The following is an 18,982-nucleotide window of genomic DNA, read 5'->3' as shown; positions in this document are numbered from 1 at the left end:
TTAGATTTATTATTTATATTCTGCCTGCATATACACCTGCACACCAGTAGAGGGCACCAGATCTCACTATAGATGGTTGTGAGCCACCATGTGGTTGCTGGGAATTGAACTTGGGATCTTTGGAAGAGCAGCCAGTGCTCTTAACCTCTGAGCTATCTCTCCAGGCCCTTTGCTTTTAGCCAGAAAAAGCAATGAGATATTGTGAACACGGATGGCAAAGAGGGTTCGTCTGACCAGCCCTACATTATATTACCTTTTGTGTCCAATACAAGGTGACCTGCCCCAAGGAGAATGTGCACCCAATGGAAAAAGTCAACTGGGAAGTGTTACCTTTGAAGAGAGGAAAGAGGATTAAACTTCTCTATCCAGTCTAGTCTCTCTGGGATGCTCTATCTGAAGGGGGAAAAAATTAAAAAAAAACTGTAAAGAGCAAATCCTAACTGTAGGCAAAACTTGAATGAATTTCCTCTCTTTCTTCATTTCTAAGCGGAGCCAGCCAGACAAGACAGGGCCTGTAGCATCACACAGCAGTCCAGCTGTGTTTTCAGCCTGACCGCCAAGGGCCAAGTGTAATTAACATACCAAGGTGTGGATTATTTCCGCACCACCGAGGCTGGCCATGCAGCATCCTGCTGTGATTGGGAATGGAGGACTCAGAGCAGCGTCCTCCCCCCACCCCCTCCCAAAGCACTTTCGGCAGGCATCAAGGACAAAAACTTCACCGTTCTCAACTCCGACGTTCCGTTCCGAAGCGGGTGGAACCTACTGGGTTCTCGCTGAAAGGAGCATCTGATTCAGTGTCCTCCCACCTCCTGTTTCTAAATTAGAATCCCAAACCCAGATCCATTGTAGTCATGCTTTAATTTCATTCGGAACTTGTGTCATCCTGTTGAGTTGGGGCCCAGAGGAAACAGGGCCTCGAAAATCCTGGATCTCCTGGATTTTGAAATTCCATCCTGGCTTGGTCTGGTGAGCTAAAGCATTTTCTTGTTTGCATGCAGAATAATATGTTTTGAAGTGTAATTTGGAAATCACTGCTGCTGTTTAGTAAGTATTAAATGAGATATGAACTTACTCATTCATCCACTTGTTTGTTCCTTCATTCAGTTAGTTACAATTTTGCTCTGCAGTCTGGCTTCAAACTCCTAGGCTCAGGTCATCCTCCTGCTTCAACTTCTTGATAGCTGAGATGACAGGCACACGAGGCCTGTGAGGCCCAGCTTATGGTATGTTTCTGGTTTCGTTTTGAGGCCGGACCTTATCTAGATCCCAGGCTGGCCTCAGACTCCCTATGCAGCAAATGGTGACCTTGAACTTCTGATCCTCCTGCCTCTCAGAAGTGTGAGAGTACAGGGGTGGGCCGCTCTACTTGGTTACTTGGTTTGTGTGCTCCTGGTGACTGGGCAGTCTACCAGTTAGGGAGTGTGTACCCAGCCTCCAGCTGGGATGATGAACAGACATTTTAACTGTAACTCTTAGTTTTGTGTGCTATTAAAACAACAACAACAAAACCCTAGTACTGGGGCGGCAGGGTGGTCCAGTAGGTTGTCCTGCCAAGCTTGACAACCTGGGTTTGATCTCTAGGACCCGGTTTTAAAGTCTGCTCATTTGCCTAGTGGTTGGCAGTAGTGGTCCAGGTATTTCTATTTCATGGCAGCCATCTTGGCTGTGAGGGCTCTGTGCAGGGACTTGCAATGATCATGTTCTGAAAACACTCTGGGTTCTTAGGCCTTCAGGCCATGTTCTTTTCCTCCTGGGTCACAGGTCTGAGCTACCTCTACTTTTTGGTACCAGGTAATAGGTCTTCTCTGCTGGTGAAATGAGCCAGTTCAAGTCAGATTAAAGCATAAAGGCAGGTTTGTTGGGTGTAGCTCAGGCAGGTTCACTGGTCCCAAGGAATGAGGAGGCACAGGAAGTCGCCATGGGGAGGTAGACAGAAGGGAAGAGGGAGAAAAAGAGAGAAAGGACAGAGACGGGGAGGGAGAGGGACCAATTTCTGGCATATATAGGGAAGAGCTTTTCTGGAAGAGGAAGCCCAGCCCCTGGGCTGGAGAGTTGAGCATAGGGGGCAGGATTGAGGGATTCTGGGAGAATCTGGAGGCCAGGTCCACTTTGGTGTGTTAAATATGTACCTCAGCCACTTGTCTGGGGTCTGAAATCCAACACTGGGGATGGCTTGGCAAGGCTAGGCTCTCACTTTTTCTCTGGGCTTCTTGTCTCTAGATCTGTGAGTTAACTACTTTCTGATCCAGTCACCTCTCTCTTCTCACTGGGTTTTCTTTTTCCTGGGTCTGTGACTATCTGGAACACAGTTTCTTCTTTTATTCCATGCTTACCCCATCCTACTGTTTAGGGGTAGCTGGGTGAGAAAAGCAGAGAACTCCCTTTGAGATACCCAAGGTCAGGCCAGGGAGCTGGCTCAGTGGGTTCAGTTATTTGTGGACAAGTCTGGTGACCTGAGATAGAGTCCCCAGGATTCACGAGGTAGGAGGAGAGATGTAGACTCCTGTGAATTGCCTTCAGTCCACCAGCACGGTCTGATCATGCCCCACCCACCCCATAAAATAAATAACATGTAATAAACTTTGAAAAAAAAATTCCACATTTTTTTTCTACCAGTAGCCCTAACAAGAAATCCATTTCATGGACAGTCCCTGAAAGAAGTGCTTTCCTCACTAATAAACATTATTCTGAGGGATTTATAATTCATAACTCGTGGATTCCTCAGAAGAGCCCTAAGAGCTGTCATTGTCTCTGTTATTCAGATGAGGGAACCCAGGCACACAAAGGTTTCATAATCTGACAGAGTCCCTTGGCTAAGGAGGAACAGACTTCCTATTCAAAACCAGGACTGTCTAAGGGCAGTGGCCAGCCCCCAAGCCACAGAGTACTAGGCAGTGCAAAGAGGGTGATGAAATATGAGATTTGCAAGCTAGGTGTGGGGGCACACGCCTGTAATCCCAGCACTCGGGAGGCAGAGGCAGGTGGATCTCTGTGAGTTTGAGGCTAGCCTGGTCTACAGGGTGCGTTCCAGGACAGCCAAACCTACACAGAGAAACCAACTCTGTCTCAAAAAAACAAAAACCAACCAACCAACCAATCAAAAGACAAAAAGAAAAGGATGAGATTTGCAGATGGAAAATTAGGACTTGATCATTTCACACACTATGTAGCTTATGCTGATTTTGAACATGCCACAGTCTAGCTACCGGGGGATTGCAGACGTGTATGTCACCATTTTCAGCTGGCAAGGAGTCATTCATGGGGCTGGAGAGATGGCTCAGCAGTTAAGAACACTTGCTGCTCTTCCAGAGGTCCTGAGTTCAATTCCCAGCACCCACATGGTGGCTCACAGCCAACTGTGATGGAATCTGATTTCCTTTTCCGGTGTGCATGAAAACAGAGAGTTCATATACATAAATTAAAAAAATAAAAAAAAAGAAGTCATTCATTTTTTTTTTTTTTTTTTGGAGACAGGAAGTCTCAGATTGTAGCCCCTGGCTGACCCAGAATTCACTGTGTAGACCTGGTTGGCTTCAATTTCACAAAATCCAGCTGCTTTTGCCTCCCAAGTGCTGGGATTAAAGGTGTGTGCCACCATGTCCAGACCATTAAAAAATATTTTTAACTTTTTGTTGTTATTTGAAGCAAGCTTACTCTAGGTAGCCCTGGCTGTCTTGGAGCTTGCCAAGTAAACAAGGCTGGCCATGAACTCTCAGAGATCGATCTGCTTCTGCCTCCCAAGTGCTGGGATTAAAGGTATTTACCACCATGCCCAGCTTATTTTTTAAAAATGTGTTTGTTTATGCTACATGTGTGCAGGTGCCTGTGGAGGCCAGAGGAGGGCGCCCTAGCTGGATTTAAGGTGGTAGTGACCTGCCTCATCTGGGTGCTGAGAACCTAACTCTGGTCCAATGCAGGAATGGTAAGCACTCTAATTTCTTTTTTTTGTGTGTGTGTGTGTGTGTAATTTTACTTTATGTGTATGAGTGTTTTGCATCATGTATGTAAATGTACCTGGTGCCTGAGGAGGCCAGAAAAGGACAACAAAATTGGTCTTGTGAGCAGCCATGTGGGTGCAGTTTTTTTTTTTTCCAGAGCTGAGGACCGAACCCAGGGCCTTGCGCTTGCTAGGCAAGCGCTCTACCACTAAGCTAAATCCCCAACCCCATTGGTGCACTTATTAAGAGCAGTTGTGCTCTTAATCAGGGCGCCAACTCTCCAGTCCCCAAGCCTTAGGGCATGCAAGCCGCGGCCACATTATCTCTGTGGCTTGAGCTGCTGTGTCACTTTTTTGTTGTTGTTGTTGATTTGCTATTCTGCTATCCATGGTTTTTAAAAAAAAATTTAAATTTATTTTTGGGCAATGGCTTTATGGCAGCTCTGGTTCTTAGAGAGAGCGATTCCTACAGGTGCTCTATGAGCTCCTCCTCCCAGATCTTTATCACTTTACACAGGCCTGCACCTGAGTTTTTGGTATTCTCCCCTGGGGCTGTTAGAGTAGGACTTTTCCCCTCCAGCAGAGTCTGCAAGTGCCTGGGATTTTTTTTTTTTTTCTTTTTATGTTTTTTCGAGACAGGGTTTCTCTGTGTAGAGTTGGCTGTCCTGGACTCGCTTTGTAGACCAGGCTGGCACAGAGATCCACTTGCTTCTTCCTTGAATAGTGCTAGGGTTACAGGTGTGCACCACCTCGCCCAGCTGGGTGAGATTTTTATTTTAGGGTCTCCTGCTGGGGACCTGGCTGGGTCCTTGTTTCTGCTTCTCCAGCGTCTACCTTTTTTTCTTTCCTTTTTCTTATCTTTTTTTCTCTCTCCCTGTCCCTCTCCTTTGTGTGTATGTGTGGAGGTGTTTCTGTGGCTTTGTGCAAATGAAGGTCAGAGGTCAACATCGCTGAATACCTAAGCCTTTGAAGCAGGGTTTCTCACTGAACCTGAAGATCATTGATTCAGCTGTCTAGCCAGTAAGCAATAGGGAACCTTCCCCTTGCCCCCAACAGATGTGCACCACACCAGGGTGATATTATTATTATTGTTGTTGTTGTTGTTACATTTACTTATTGTATTGGCTATTTTTTTTTTTTTTAATGTCATCTTGACACAGACGAGTCACTTGGGAATCAGAAACCTCAACAGAGAAAATGCCCTCACTAGCTTGGGCCTGTGTGCAAGCCTGCGCGCAAGCCTGTGTGCATTTTCTGAGTGGTGATTGATGTGGGAAGGGGCTAGCTTGCTGTGGGCAGGGCCACCCCTCGGCTGGCAGTTTGGGGTGCTATGAGAAAACAGTTGAACAAGACACGAGGAGCAAGCCAGTAAGCGTCACTGCTCCATGGCTTGTTTCCTTCCTTCGGTTCCTGCCTCCAGGTTCCTGTCCTGAGTTACTGGCTTGACTTCCCTGGATGAGGGACTACGAGATGTAAAATGAAATAAATCCTTTCCTCCCCAACTTGCTGCTGGTCATGGTGGGTTTTGTTTGTTTGTTTTTAATTTTTTTTTCAAGACAGGTTTCTCTCTGTAGCCTTGGACTCACTTTGTAGACCAGGCTAGTCTGGAACTCACAGAGATCCGTCTGCCTCTGCCTCCCCAAGTGCAGGGATTACAAGCGTGCACCACTGCTCCTGGCTTGGCCATAGTGTTTTATCACAGAAATACAAACTCCAACAAAGATATTTACCTATAAAAAAGGCATGAAGCACGCCTGTAATCCCAGTACTCAGGAGGCAGGGGCAGATGGATCTCTGTGAGTTCCAGGCCAGCCTGGTCTACCAAGCAAGTCCAGGACAGCCAGGGCTACAGAGAGAAACCCTGTCTCAGAAACAAACAAACAAAACCAAAACAAACCCCAGCAAGATAGTTACTTACTTGTCTGTGGGCTCTCACAGGCAGCAGTGTGCATGTGGATAGCAGAGGGTAACTTCAGGAGTTATTTCTCCCCTTCAACCACACGTGCCCTCCCCTGCCATCTCTCTAGCCCTGTGCCAGTGTTTTGTTAGTTAGTTTGAAATTTATTTATTTTATGTATATGAGAGAGAAAAATCCTATGTGTACATGCGCACACCAGAAGAAGATGGCATAGGATTCCATTGCAGGTAGCTGTAAACTGCCATGTGGTTGCTGGGAATTGAACTTGGGACCTCTGGAAGAGCAGCCAGCACTCTCAACTGTCGATCCATTTCTCCAGCTCCATGTGCCAGGATTTTATGTAGAAGTGGAGTCACTTGCCAAACTTTCTGGCCATAGCACCCTCTCCTGAGAGGCATCCCTGGAGGACAGGTCAGCGAACACACTCGGAGAGGGTCAGCTGCTTTGGGTAGAAGCGACAGTTTCCAGCGATCTGGAGTTAAGTTACGTGAGCGTTAGCATTTCCCACAATATGGCTTCCTGCTGCCAAAAGGATCTCAGCCAGATGACCAAAGGAGAAACGTTCATGTGGCAATGCTGCAGAAGGACGCACACCCTCCTGGGAGGACCTTTTTCACTAGCAACCCGCAGACACACTTGGTGTTTATTTATTAGTATGAACCAAAATGTACAGAAGGTATCTGATTCATTCTCCATGCACAGCTATGCGGCAAACATTTTTATTCTTTACTTAAAAGCTTATTTCTAATTGTGTCTGCGTGTTCTCTCGTGTGTGCGCCTGAGTGCAGGTGCCGGGGGAGGTGAGGCCCGAGGCACCAGATCCCCTGAAGCTGTAGAAAGAGCCTTGAAATGAACAGCCTCTGGTCACAAGGAGCTTGTGTTAGGATGGGGAAGGGTCCCAGCGCAGCCCTCTTCCATGTGTGCAAATACTTCAGCAGGTGGCAGCAGCAGCATTCAGGCGTGGGCAGGTCGAGGGTCTGGTGTTAGGCGCAGAGAGAGTGACTTTTGAGTTTTCCTTTCATAAAGGCTCTCGCTATGTAGACCAAGGCGGCTCCACACTCAAAGGGATCTGCTTGCCTCTGTCTGCGCCTCCCTGCCGAGACCCCAACCCCTTTGAGGCAGGGCCTTAATAAGCCCGCTGGCATCAAACTTGCTGTGTGGCAGGGCTGAAGAGGTGGCAGAGGGAATTTGCTGCTCCCTCGGAGGATCTGAGTTCAGGTCCCAGCACCCACCTAGTGGCTCATGGGCATCTCTAAATCCAGACCCAGGGATCTGACGGCCTCTTCTGGTCTCCACAGGCTCTGTACTACTGAACATATGTGCACAGACATACATGTAGGCAGAACACCCATGCATCTAAAACGAAAATGAGCTTAAAATATAAACTATGTATCCAGGGTTGACCATGGACTCCCCATCTTCCTGACCTTGTCTCCTGAGAGCAGGGATCACAGGCATATACCACCCTGCCTGGTTTCACTTTCTTCTTCCTTCCCAGGTTGGTCTTGAACTTGTGATCCTCCTGTTTCAGCCTTCCTAGTGAAACATCGTCAGGCTTACACTACTAATTCTTTCTACTTCACTACGCTGATCAGGCTGACCTGGAATCTGGGTTCAAGCCATTCTCCTGCCTCAGGCCTCTAAGAAGTTAGAACCTCAGGTGCGCACCATACTGCCAACAGCTCCATTGTTCTTATTTTGCAAAGAAAACGCTAAGGGTGAAAGAAGTTTAGGAAATGACGCAATCAAGGTGCTCGCATTATCTTGCTGATGGCAGCTCTGTGCTTCAAGCCAGATCTGCTCTGAGTGCAGGCCACATACTTAACTCACCGTGTCATATACAGCTCCATGCCACGTGTGATATAAAACAAAGAGCTGAATTTTAAACATATTCTTCAGAAGCCTATCATGTTTTTGGATGAAGTTGGAAGAGAACAGAAGATTCAATCTTTTGCAAAGGTGCCTGTGGTTTTGGGAGGCCAGGGATTACACAACACTAAATCCCCTTCCTATAAGTGAGAGTTTCATTTTAGAGTCTTGACGGGGGAATCTGAACACCCCTGCCTCTGATTCCTGGCTTAGCTCATGGGATGCTTATAGCCAGAAAGATGTACAGAGGGTCCTAGAGCAAGGACATGGGAGACCTTAGGGGTGTCCATAGCAGATGACATGGGATAGTCTGGCAGTGGCTGTGGCTGTGGGTGATGTTCCTGTAAGTCACCACTCTGGCAGGGTTTCCTGTTGACTCAGCTCTGATGGTTCCTGCTTGTTTCCTGGGATGAGCACCCCAGACTTTCCGCCCATGCTGTGACCTCTAACATCCTTCCCACGTGCTCCCATTCTGTTTAGGTAAACTGCAGATGCTGAAACCAAGATCTTGACATTACAAAAAGATGCATGCGTTATGCAAAGATAAACCTGCATCTCCGACTCCTGAAGATGATTAAAGATGTTTGCTTTTCTGAGACCCAAGCGAGGCCGGAGCTGTGGTTTCGCACCTGGGCAACACTCATCTTTTGTATGTAGGCTAGGAGCAATGAGTTCCAGTCTTTCAGCCAGACCTCCAGGGCTCTGCCCAAAATGGCTCCATCCCTGGCATTCCCCTCACTCTCTGCTGGACCCGCTCGTAACTCCACCCATCCTGTCTGTTTCATAGCCATGTTTCATATGTTGTTACCCAAATATTCCTTGCCTCCCCCACAGCCTCCCAAGCCAGTTTCTTCTAATGCAAGGACACGTGGCTTTCTACATCTTAGGTGATCTGTGAACAGGTCACAGGACTGCTTGCCCCTGTGCCGGTCTACGAAGAGGGCTACTGCCCTGGCTTGCACCTGCGGCCACCTGGTCGTCTTGCTCTTCTGTCACACAACCCAGATTGTGTAAATGGAGCAGCTCACTCTGGTGAGTGTCATGGCACAGCTGGAAAAACTGAGAGCAGGGGAGGATTTGGTTCTCAGAGCCCTGAGGGAAATAGCAGAGTTGAGTCTCCACAGGACAAGGCTAGAGGTCTCTCCTATGGTGCGGCCTTGAGTTTCTCACTTGAGACTCTGTAAGACTTTTGGAGAAACTTCTGAGGTTGCTGGGAACTACAGGAAAGAACCCGTTCTGTTCCATCCTTTCTCCCTTCAGACTGGGCAAGGCAGCCACACCTGAGCAGCCAAGCCCTGTCTTTCTCCAGGGAAGTGGGAGCCATCAAGGGGGTCAGGCTCATCAGGGTCTGTGACTGAGGATCAATGGAGTCCCTGTACTTTTCCCCCTTTTCCCTTCATTGTGAGCGGCAGCAGACAGGACAACACTGCCATGCTGTGGGTGTGGCGTCTTGGAGCAACGAGAGCCCCTAAGAAGAAGCTGCCATATCAGAGAGCTGGCTGCCTCCTTTCTTCCTCTGCCCATAGCCTCCACCCATGACTAAGCGGCTAACAAGAACAGGAGCCATCTCTGAGGAAGGAGCGCAGTCATGATGAGACGGTAGCTGCCGGGGCCTGAGGCACATGTTTACATCATTCCTTACAGGAATACTCAGCACACTGCGCACAGCAGAGCAAAGCTGCTCTCTATAGCACCCTGGAAGCAGAGACAGGAAACAGTTGCAGTCTTGTTCTCTCTTAGCTCAGGACCCTAATAACCTGAAGACTTCCTACCTGGCCTCACGTCTTAAAGGCTGCCTGGGGACAATCTTTTACCATGTGGACTTTTGGGAGACACCTGAGGCATGACTATAAAGCTGGGCAAGCTACATGGAAGGCTGAGGCAGGAGAGTGATTTGTGTCCAATGTCTGAGACCTGCTTGGAAGTATAACAAGGCCTCACCTCTTGAATTAAAACATGATCCAGCTACAGTACAACCCATGTAGCTGCAAAGGGATTCATGAAGAAATGAATGACATGGCTGGTGGTGGTACAAGCCTGTAATCTCCGCACTCAGGAAGGCAGAGGCAGGCAGATCTCTGTGAGTTCAAGGCCAGCCTGGTCTACAAAGCAAATCCAGGACAGCCAAGGCTACACCAAGAAACCCTGTCTTTAAAAAACCAAGACCAAAAATAAAAAAAAAAAAAAAAGAAATGAATGATGCTTCACTGCAAGGAATATTTATGAAACTATATCACTAAAGGCTGAAGAGAAAATGCCTTCCCCCAACCACTAGTATACCTGGAGGAAAGACACCTTTTTCTTAGCTGTTTATAACTTCCCATTTTAATGCCCAGATCAGAACATTACACAGGCATGAGTCCACACAGTAGCTTTTGTTACCTGGGCATTGATAACAATTAGCCTGTAGCTAATTGCTTCCAGCTGCTCTCCTTTGATTAATCAATCAAAACTAATTTATCATGGCGTGCCTGTGGTTTGATATCTGCAGAGCTAGAGGCTTAGCAAGACTGAGATGAGGACGAGATGACTATGTGCTTAAAGGGTCAGGGGAGGGAGAACTGGAGTGGCTGAAGCAAGTGTGGAGGAGGGGGAGAGGTGGAAGTTAGGGGAAAGGGAAAAGAGAGAAATTCTTTCAGGCCATGGTAAGAGGAGTGAAGGGGGGCTGGAGAGATGGCTCAGTAGTTAAGAGCACTGTCTGCTCTTCCTGAAGGACCCGGGTTCAATTCCCAGCACCCACATGGCAGTTCACAACTGTCTATGCCCCCAATTCCAAGGGATCTGACACCTTCATACTAATGCACAGAAAATAAAATAAAATAAATTATTAAAAAAAAGAGGAGTGAAGGACTGATGGTGTTGATTTCTGTCTCATTTCTCTTTGTATCCCTTCCTAGCAGTCATGGATTTGTTTGCTTGCTTGCTTGTTCTGGCTCTGTTTGGACACGGTCTTATTCTGTAGCCACATCTAGCCTGCAGCTCACAGGGTAGCCCAGGTTGACCTCAGACACCCATCAGTGCTCCTGTTTCAGCCTCTGGAGGACCACGGCTGACTTAACCTGACGTTCTCACAGTGTCTTGTTACAACAGTGCTAATGAGAATTATGTAAGCCCTTACAAGTGGTCCAAGCAGACCCTTGGCCTCAGTTGTGTGGCTTTACACCCAGACAAAGAACCAAGCCAGTGGGCTAAAGGTGAGTGGTGGGTGGTGTGTGTGCTACCACCAAAACAAACAAAACAACCCCAAAACAACCAACCCCCCCCAACCCCCAAACTCTAGTGTACCTCTTCCAGGTTATAATCCGCCATAACTCTTCTCACGGTCATCTCTCTTTCCATTCCCGAGTTCTTCCTTTAGTGGCTACTTAAGCCTCTCAGTCTTTGCAAGTCATAGCGCCCCCTGGTATTGGCAGGGCTTTCTACAGCTCTGAATCTGGATGGACATGCTTAGCAGAATGGAGGGTTTCCTTGTTCTATGTAACCTGAATTCCAGATGTGGATGGTCCAGGATCAGTATCACCGCCTGAGGAAAGATGAGGGCTCAGGCTTCTTTTAACTTTTCCTGGAGACTGTGGTTTCTTTGCAGAAAGGAGGATAGAAAGCAAATGACGAAAACTGCACTACATTTCTGGCAGGTTGGGTGCCCAGCAGAATCAGGTGCTAGGTCAGTGTTGTGAATAGAAGCCTCTGCTGCTCTGTCCTTGCTCTATCATTTCCGCCATCCCCTCAAGATAGCTATGTTTGTTTTTGAGATAGGGTTTCCTACACCACAGCTCAGCTTCAGATTCCCTGCGTAATTAAGGATGACCCTGAATTCCTGATCTGCCTGCTTCCACCTCCTGAGAACTGGCATGACAGGCTTGTACCATTGTGTCTGGCAGCAGGCTAGTTTTGAGAATGTATGCTTTTGGTTGGCATGGACAGGAACAGGTTCAGGGCCCTCCACCTGATCTTTCCTGCTATGACAGCTTTTGTGCCACAGGCCAAAAGAAACGGAGGTGGCAATTCTACCAGCAACTAAATATGTCCACACTACTTCCACAGTCAGGGAGGACCAGTGGCCTCTTTGTTGCATTGACTTGCTGAAAATCCAGTCTTCTTGAGTTGTTGCATTCTAGAAATTGGCCTGGATCAAGAAATGGGGAGAGAGATTGTTTGCTGGGGGCAGCCTTTCTCAGTCTTCCCCCCTCTAACCCTGGGATTTAAAATATATTTACTGGACTTGATTGGTTGCCCAGCTAAGTTTCTTCTGGTGTTCTATTAACTATGTGCACAGCTTACTGGGGGTCAGGCCCACTCTAACCCTGGCATCTAGAACAATGCTACTTAATCTAGAAGTCTCTGACGCCTACTCCTAACTCTAATGTTGTCTGTCAGCAGCCCTGGTCTCCAGAAGAACCATAAGAAAATTCTCAGCAATGCAGCATCCCTGTCATCAGCTTATGAAAGGCGACAGGAACACTGCTGCCTGGGGAGGTACACTCTAGCAACCCACTTCTTTGAGTCTCTCTCTCTCTTTCTCTCTGTGTGTCTTATATTGAGCTCAAGCTAGTCTCATACTCATATGCATTCCAAGGCTCCAGCTCATGATCCTCCTGCCTGAGTGCCTGGATGCTGGCAATACCTGCGCATGCTTCCCTGTGTTTATTTCTCTCTTATTCTGTTGTTTTTGTATTTTTTTTTTCAGACAGCTCTGATTTTTCTGTTTTGCCAAGTACAGAGCCATCCTAGTAATCTATTAGCACTATTTCCTGGGGGCCTAACCAGGATGTAGACACCACAGTACAGGAATGTGCTTATATCAATAAACTCTGCTTTGTTTAGTATTATGTTTTCTCCTCCTCCCTCCTTTCCCAAAACAATCTGGGGACCTGATCCCATACTCTCCTAGCTTCTACACACACACACACACACACACACGCACACCCCAGCTGGCTTTATCTCCTTTTATATACATATTGCCTTTCCTCCATTAGTGGTTCTAACATTTCCTTGAAAAGGTTATTTTGTGGTTTGACTTCAGTTATGAGTCTGGTATATAGGTGAAAAAGTATTGGTAGAGTCTGAGAAGGGCGTATTTTGTTTTGTAAGGTAGTACACTTATGGATGAGAGATGATGAGGCAAGAGCCTTTCATGCAGAGGACAGAGGCTTCTACAACACCAGAGCTCTCAAAAGGGCTTTTACTTTTGTTTGTTTTTGAGACAGGGTTCCTCTGGGTAGCCCTGGCTGTCCTGGACTTGATTTGTAGACCAGACTGTCCTCAAACTTACAGAGATCCTCCTGGCTCTGCTTCCCTGAGTGCCACCATGCCTGTCTGGCAGGGGATGTGGGGTTTTTAAGGTCTGTAAATGATAGAAAACGATCCCCTGTCACAGATATCAGTGTCCCACTTTTCCCAACTGGTAGCCCAGACCTTGGCCTAGCAGCCCTGCCAGACCAGAAAATCATTTTGGAGTTCTACTGCTGTAATAATTAAGTCCTGGTCTTGTACTCAGCTTTTTACGATTTCTCTCAAGGGGATGAGGAGACACCCTGACTTTTATCCTTAGCCTTTGGTAATTAATCACTCTAAGACTTCCATTGTCTTTCTCCACGGCATAGGTTTACTGCAGCCATAGTTACATAATTTTATATGCATGGTTGTTCTGAGTCAGGGTCGCCCTAGCTCAGGTTGGTCTTGAACTCACCACTGTCCTGTTTTAATCTTCCAAGTGCTAGGGTTACAGGTATATACCCTATTCTTGTCCTTAAGCTACCATTTCCCTCACATTAAAAAAAAAAAAAAAGCCTGCTAGACTGCACCTATTGGTATGTCCTTCCATGGTATCCTAGCCTTCTTTAAAAAAAGGTTTATTTTTTATTCACGCGCACGTAAAGACCTACAAGGTTGTGGCGTCCTCACTGCCAGCTTGTCATAGGGTAACTCAGCTCCACTGTGTCAGACTCCCTTCATGGGACTTAGTGTCCTTGGGATCGGCATCACTGTAGTAACAGAGTGAGTGGGACTGAGGAGAAATAGAAGATGAATTAAATGTAGTCACAGAAAAAGCTGCAGCCAATCAATTTCTTGGCAGCTTATGCCACCAAGGTACTGTGGAGTCAAGAGAGCCTTCAGAGTGGTCCCACCCTGAACGCACATCTAGTCTGTAAAGGCTCTCCTGGAAGTGCTGTGATGTGGCATGCAGAAGCTTGCCTCTGCTGAGGGCAATTCCTGGAGTGGTATTCAGCTGAGGGCTACTGGCCACTAACCCTCCTGGCAAACAAGTGTCTTCATTCAGAAGAGCCTGTGCTCTTTGGTATGCAGGGGTAGAGGGGTGGGGAAGGAATGTGCCAGTGGAGCAGGAGAGAGGGTAGAATAGAGGAAATACCTTGAGACTTTGAACGAGATTCTTGAGGGAGATGGCTCAGTGGTTATGAGCACTGGCTGCTCTTCCAGAGGACTCTGGTTTGATTCCCAGCACCCACCTATTTGCTCACAACCATTGGTAACTCCAGTTCCAGGGGTTCTGATGCCCTCTTCTGGGTCTCTCAAGCACTGCACACACATGGTGCTTAGATGTCAATGCAGGCAAAACACTCATACAGACAAAAATGAAAAGACTCTTGAAAACTAATTTCCAGGATTTTTTTTTTAATTTAACAAAGTGGGGAATAAATGAGGGAGATTTATTTAAATACATTTAAATACTGTATTGAACATGTACATCATTGCTAATACTACTCACCGTTGACTGGAAGAGGGGAAGTTAGGGTACAAACCAAATTCTACTCAGAAGTGCATGCCTTCCCCCAACTAGACTATAGCTAGTCCACTTGCTTTCCATAAGCTAGATTCAGACAGCTAACTTTGTTTGACTGTCCAACATTGGAAAATGTGATTTAGCTGTCACAATGCAAAAATGAGAAATATCCATATATAAGTTTGGATTTCTAGCTTCTCTTGATTGACTGGAAGTTCTAGGAACATAAGGTCAGCATTCCTTCTTGATAATAACTGTCTGCAGCTGAGTGATATCCATTCTTTAAACATGGGTGGGTGTGGGTAGGGATTCTCCTTAGTTAAGCAGGCTTTATCTTCACTGGTGACTAGACTCCTTATCATACCACTAAGCATTGTTTAATAAAGCTTTGGTGTAGAACAGGCAGGTATATATTTAATACTGGTTTACCAGAACTGGCTGAATTCATTTGAGAGGAGGCTGGGTGAAGAAGGCTGGACTTCCATTTGCAATGAGAGAGAAGTGGTGCGCAGGGGAGGAGATAGCAGTTTGTACACATGCACAGTAAAATGAATGGACCCACTCCCGGGGGTTGGAGTAAAGAAAGAAGAATCTAAAAAGCTAGCTGGAGAGGAACGGAGACAGAAGACTTTCAGCAATGGAATGCCAACGTTGGGAAGGGAACCCAAGGCTCAGCCACATCTAAGAGTTTCAAAGATGAAGACAAAACACCAGGGCAAAGAGGAGCTAGCCAAGGGTTTTCAGAGTATGAGAAAAGGAAAGGGAGGTTGAAGATGTTTAGCAGTGAAGTAGACACACTGGGATACTATTTGGGGCTATGGGCTATGACTAAGAGATTTTTCAGAGTCCTGGATGTCGAAAGCACAGAAGGCTACTTAATATTCATTCATTTCTTTTCAGCACTGTCATCATTTCTGACATCATGTAAAGAAATTAGTCAGTATCCATGCTGCATCTTTCAAGAAGGGATCATAGAAACAGCCAATTTCCTTTTGGTGAAATGAAACCTTACCTTGAATATGCATTTTGGAAGATCACCAACCTGCCCAGGCTTGAAACTTCTCTTACGGATTTCACTTTGTACATGGGTTACTGGCTTCGTGGATTTTCTGTGGTGAAATGAAAATTGCGGTTTTGTTTCACCTTATCACCAGTGGGTATCTTTTTGTGTGGCTAATGGTTGATGACTCTAATGTGTGCTCGGAGTGTATACAGACTTACATTTCTGAGACAAGGTCATACTATGGAGCAGTGGGTGGCCTGGAACTCATGAAGATTCGCCTGCCTCTAATAAGAGAAGCACCTCGACGCCCATCTGCAAACACATTTTAACACTGACCTAAGCAAAGTGCATTGAAGAACTCATTTCAAAGACCAATGTTAGATACAGAGCACCCTTTTCCTCCCTGCTCCACTTTGTGGTTTCATTGTTGTATGCCTGGTTGGCCTGGAAATCCCCATGCAGAATAGGCTAACCTTGAACAAACTACCTTTTGGATATAGCCTCTTAAGAGTGCACAGTCAATTCTGCCTAAGTCCTTGGAACTCTGACAGTGGGCATTCGGAAGGCCCTTCTTTCTGGAGAGGCCGCCCTTCTCGATGGTCCTTAAAGCCAAACCATTCTGGCACCTATCAGCTCTGATCTTGGGTATATCTTGGAACCTCTAGTGCCCTGGTATTCATCAGTTAATGAGCCCTCCTGGAAAGGTTCGCTAAAAGGCTGAAACGAGACGATGAATGGGTATGCCAGGCCCTTTAAAGGCCTTTACAGTATAGTGAATTAGTATTCAGTCTATCAACCGTGCAAAAGTTTGATTAACTTGGCTGTCCGTCAGTTCAGTTAGAGGAATTTTGGTTTGGGGACTCGGGGAATCTCTTGAGAACTTGGATGGCCCCTGGGTCTTGCTTTGGAATTTAAGAGATCTTAAAAAAAAATCACGGAATCCCTCTTGGCCTCTTTCTTTTACAAACCGTTTTCAGCAGCCTTCAGAAGCGCCATCGACTGCGTGGCAGTGTGCGCCTTATATTTTTGAGTCCAGAAGGCAGAGAGGAACTGAACACAGCCTCTCGCGGAGATCCGCGGCGGAGATCCGCGAAGGGAGAGAAAGCCTAGCCTCAGGACACCCTAACTTCCAACCCCGGGAGCGATCCATGCCCGGAGGCCGCCGGGGGAAGGGCTGACGGAGGCGGCGGTGGTGATGACAGCCGACGCTCCGGAGCCGGCTCAGACTCTCCGGCCAGAGCCCCGCGCCAGTCTAGGTGGGGAGACCGGCGGCGGCGAGGGACGCGCGCCTCCGGGCCCGGAGGAGTTAGGTGACGTCACCTCCAGGAGGACTCGCTTTTTCATTAATGAAACCGGCCGGCGCGGGCGCATGCGCAGCAGGCCCCTTCCCTCTCGCTTCCCCCTCCCCTTTCCCAGCCGCGCTCTCAATCTCGAGCTCGCTCGCTCTCCCTTTCCCCGGGCCCGTGGAAAGGATCCCACTTCCGGTGGGGTGTCATGGCGGCGTCTCGGACTGTGATGGCTGAGGGGAGACGGCGCTAGTGGGGAGAGCCACCCACAGGCGCCCTCCCCTCCCCGGGCTTCCCTCCCCACCCCCTCCCCCGGCGTCCTCGCCAACGCCCCCCTTCCCCCGTCCCCCTCCCGGCGGGCCGCGCGGGCGCCGGTCCCCACCCCCGTGGGAACGCTAGCTGCCCGCACTCCTCCGCCGCTCGGCTCGCCGCTGCCCTCACCTCAGCGCCGGCCGCCCGCCCTCCGGCGGGTCCCGGACGCCGGCCCACCCGGCCCTCCGCCGCCCCCGGGTCGCGGGGAGGACATGGCCGCGCACAGGCCGGTGGAATGGGTCCAGGCCGTGGTCAGCCGCTTCGACGAGCAGGTAACGGGCCCGCGGCAGGCGGGAGCGGGTGGGGGTGGGGACGCGGTGGGTGAGGGGAGGAAGGAGCGGCCGCCTCGCGGGCCCCGCAGGCCGGGGAAGGGCCCGGGAGGTGGGACGCGAGGGGGCGGCCCGGGGATTCGGATGTTAACCATGGGCTCGCCTTCCCTCCTAAACCGGGGGGTGGGGCCTTGCCCGTGACCAGCCCTCCATCCCCTTTATCCCAGCCCTTCCGCTTGCTGCTGGGGAATGAGTGACCTGGGGGCTCGTTCAGGGGCGCTCCATCTGGATTTAATCGTTCTCCCTTACTCCCCCTTTTTGAAAGGAGGCAGGTCATACTAGTTAGGGGTTCCCTCTTCCCGTAACCCCCCACCCTCCTAACTGGGGATAACTGAAGGAACCCCCTGTCTATTTGTGTATGTATCCTTAGTAGGAGCAAGATAATGTCCCGCCCCACCCCCATTTTCTGTAGCTGCTAGGGGCAGGAGTAGGGAAAGCACAGGTTTTCTTACTTTTCTGCCCCGGGGCGTCAGCTTGCCTGGAGACTCCCAAGTGCACACACACTGAACATCTTTTTCATGTTCCCACCAGCGTCCCCGAGAGCCCGATGACACAAGGCTGCCCTTTACGTTGCTGTTTGCAGGGGAAACCGTGGGTCTGAAATGTTTCCCCCTTTTTTCCTTCCTTCCTTGATCTTTGCACACACACACACACACACACACACACACACACGCACACACACGCACGCACACACGCCAGCCCCTGCTTGCCAAGAGTCCGAGAATGTGAATATTGGCTTTCTAAGTGTGACTGCCGGAGTAAGGGGAGAAGGGTGAAAGGAAGAGGAGGAAACGGGCATTTGAGCTACAGACTAGAGAGCAGAGCCGGCTGGGATGTGGTCCTAGGGCTGATGATCCTGCTCCTGGTTTGTTGTTATTTTGACTTGTTTTTGCCTCTTTGCAAGAGAACTTTTCATTGAGAGTACTTGGGATAAGAGGGAAAAGTTTCTTAGTTTAGGAAGGTTACTTTTTATTCCCTGAGTTTTCCACTCGTAAAATTTTAAGGCTGATGAAGAGGTAATCCACACGTAGCCTTTTGTCCATAAGAACTAGTTTAATTTTTCGCAACTGGAAATAGTTGGGGCTGGTTTAAAGGATTGTTTTTTTTGTTTGTTTGTTTTCAGTTCTTCCTCTGATGAGGGAATTGTTTAGAATTGAGCCAATCTGTTTTGTTTACTGGGTATAATCACAAAACTGATTATGGGATCTGACAGGTAGGGGAAGGGTTTCCTTTTTAATTTGACTAGTAGCATTTTTATAGGACTTGGTCCTTTTGACCTATTTGACAGTTTGGGGAATAGACAGAGGAAGTTAAGAACCTGCATAGAGCTGACTGTGGTGCTACGTGACTTTCATCCCAGCACTCGGGAGTCACAGGCAGGTGGATCTCTGTGAGTTTGAGGCCAGCCTTGTCCACATAGTAAATTCCAGGATGCCAAGGTTACACTGGGAGATTCTGTCTCAACCAATCAACCCTCCCCAAACCCTACATAGATACAATTTCACAGTTGTCAGAGACTTCAAGGAGTTAGTTCATTCATCCTGCTTCTGGACCAAAAGGCAAACAAACTGTCCGAGTAACCC

General features: G+C 48.2%; 1 protein-coding gene and 1 long non-coding RNA gene across 10 annotated transcripts in view; one reads left to right on the top strand and one right to left on the bottom strand.

Annotated features, from left to right (window-relative positions):
* Positions 1 to 4,223: 4,223 nt before the first annotated feature.
* Positions 4,224 to 17,315, bottom strand: LOC132655202 (uncharacterized). Of its 2 annotated transcripts, none has more exons than XR_009592901.1 (6): positions 17,200 to 17,315; positions 15,691 to 15,784; positions 15,482 to 15,578; positions 13,613 to 13,734; positions 11,013 to 11,853; positions 4,224 to 9,422 (listed from the first exon to the last, which is right to left on the bottom strand). It is a non-coding gene; the product is annotated as an uncharacterized LOC132655202 (long non-coding RNA). The 2 variants fall into 2 exon arrangements; XR_009592902.1 differs by lacking the exon at positions 17,200 to 17,315 and adding an exon at positions 16,441 to 16,663.
* Positions 17,214 to 18,982, top strand: part of Nf1 (neurofibromin 1) — a 236,597-nt gene continuing 234,828 nt past the window's right edge. For all 8 annotated transcript variants that reach the window (XM_060387188.1, XM_060387187.1, XM_060387184.1 and 5 more), the window contains exon 1: positions 17,214 to 17,342. In XM_060387188.1, the coding sequence (XP_060243171.1) occupies positions 17,283 to 17,342 (60 nt within the window). In that variant the 5' untranslated portion in view covers positions 17,214 to 17,282. The remainder of the gene's footprint in view (positions 17,343 to 18,982) is intronic.

The sequence above is a fragment of the Meriones unguiculatus genome, chromosome 7 (assembly GCF_030254825.1).
Source record: "Meriones unguiculatus strain TT.TT164.6M chromosome 7, Bangor_MerUng_6.1, whole genome shotgun sequence".
Lineage (NCBI taxonomy): Eukaryota > Metazoa > Chordata > Mammalia > Rodentia > Muridae > Meriones > Meriones unguiculatus.
The sequence above is the reverse complement of the archived record's forward strand: the minus strand, read 5'-3'. Positions and strand labels throughout refer to the sequence as shown.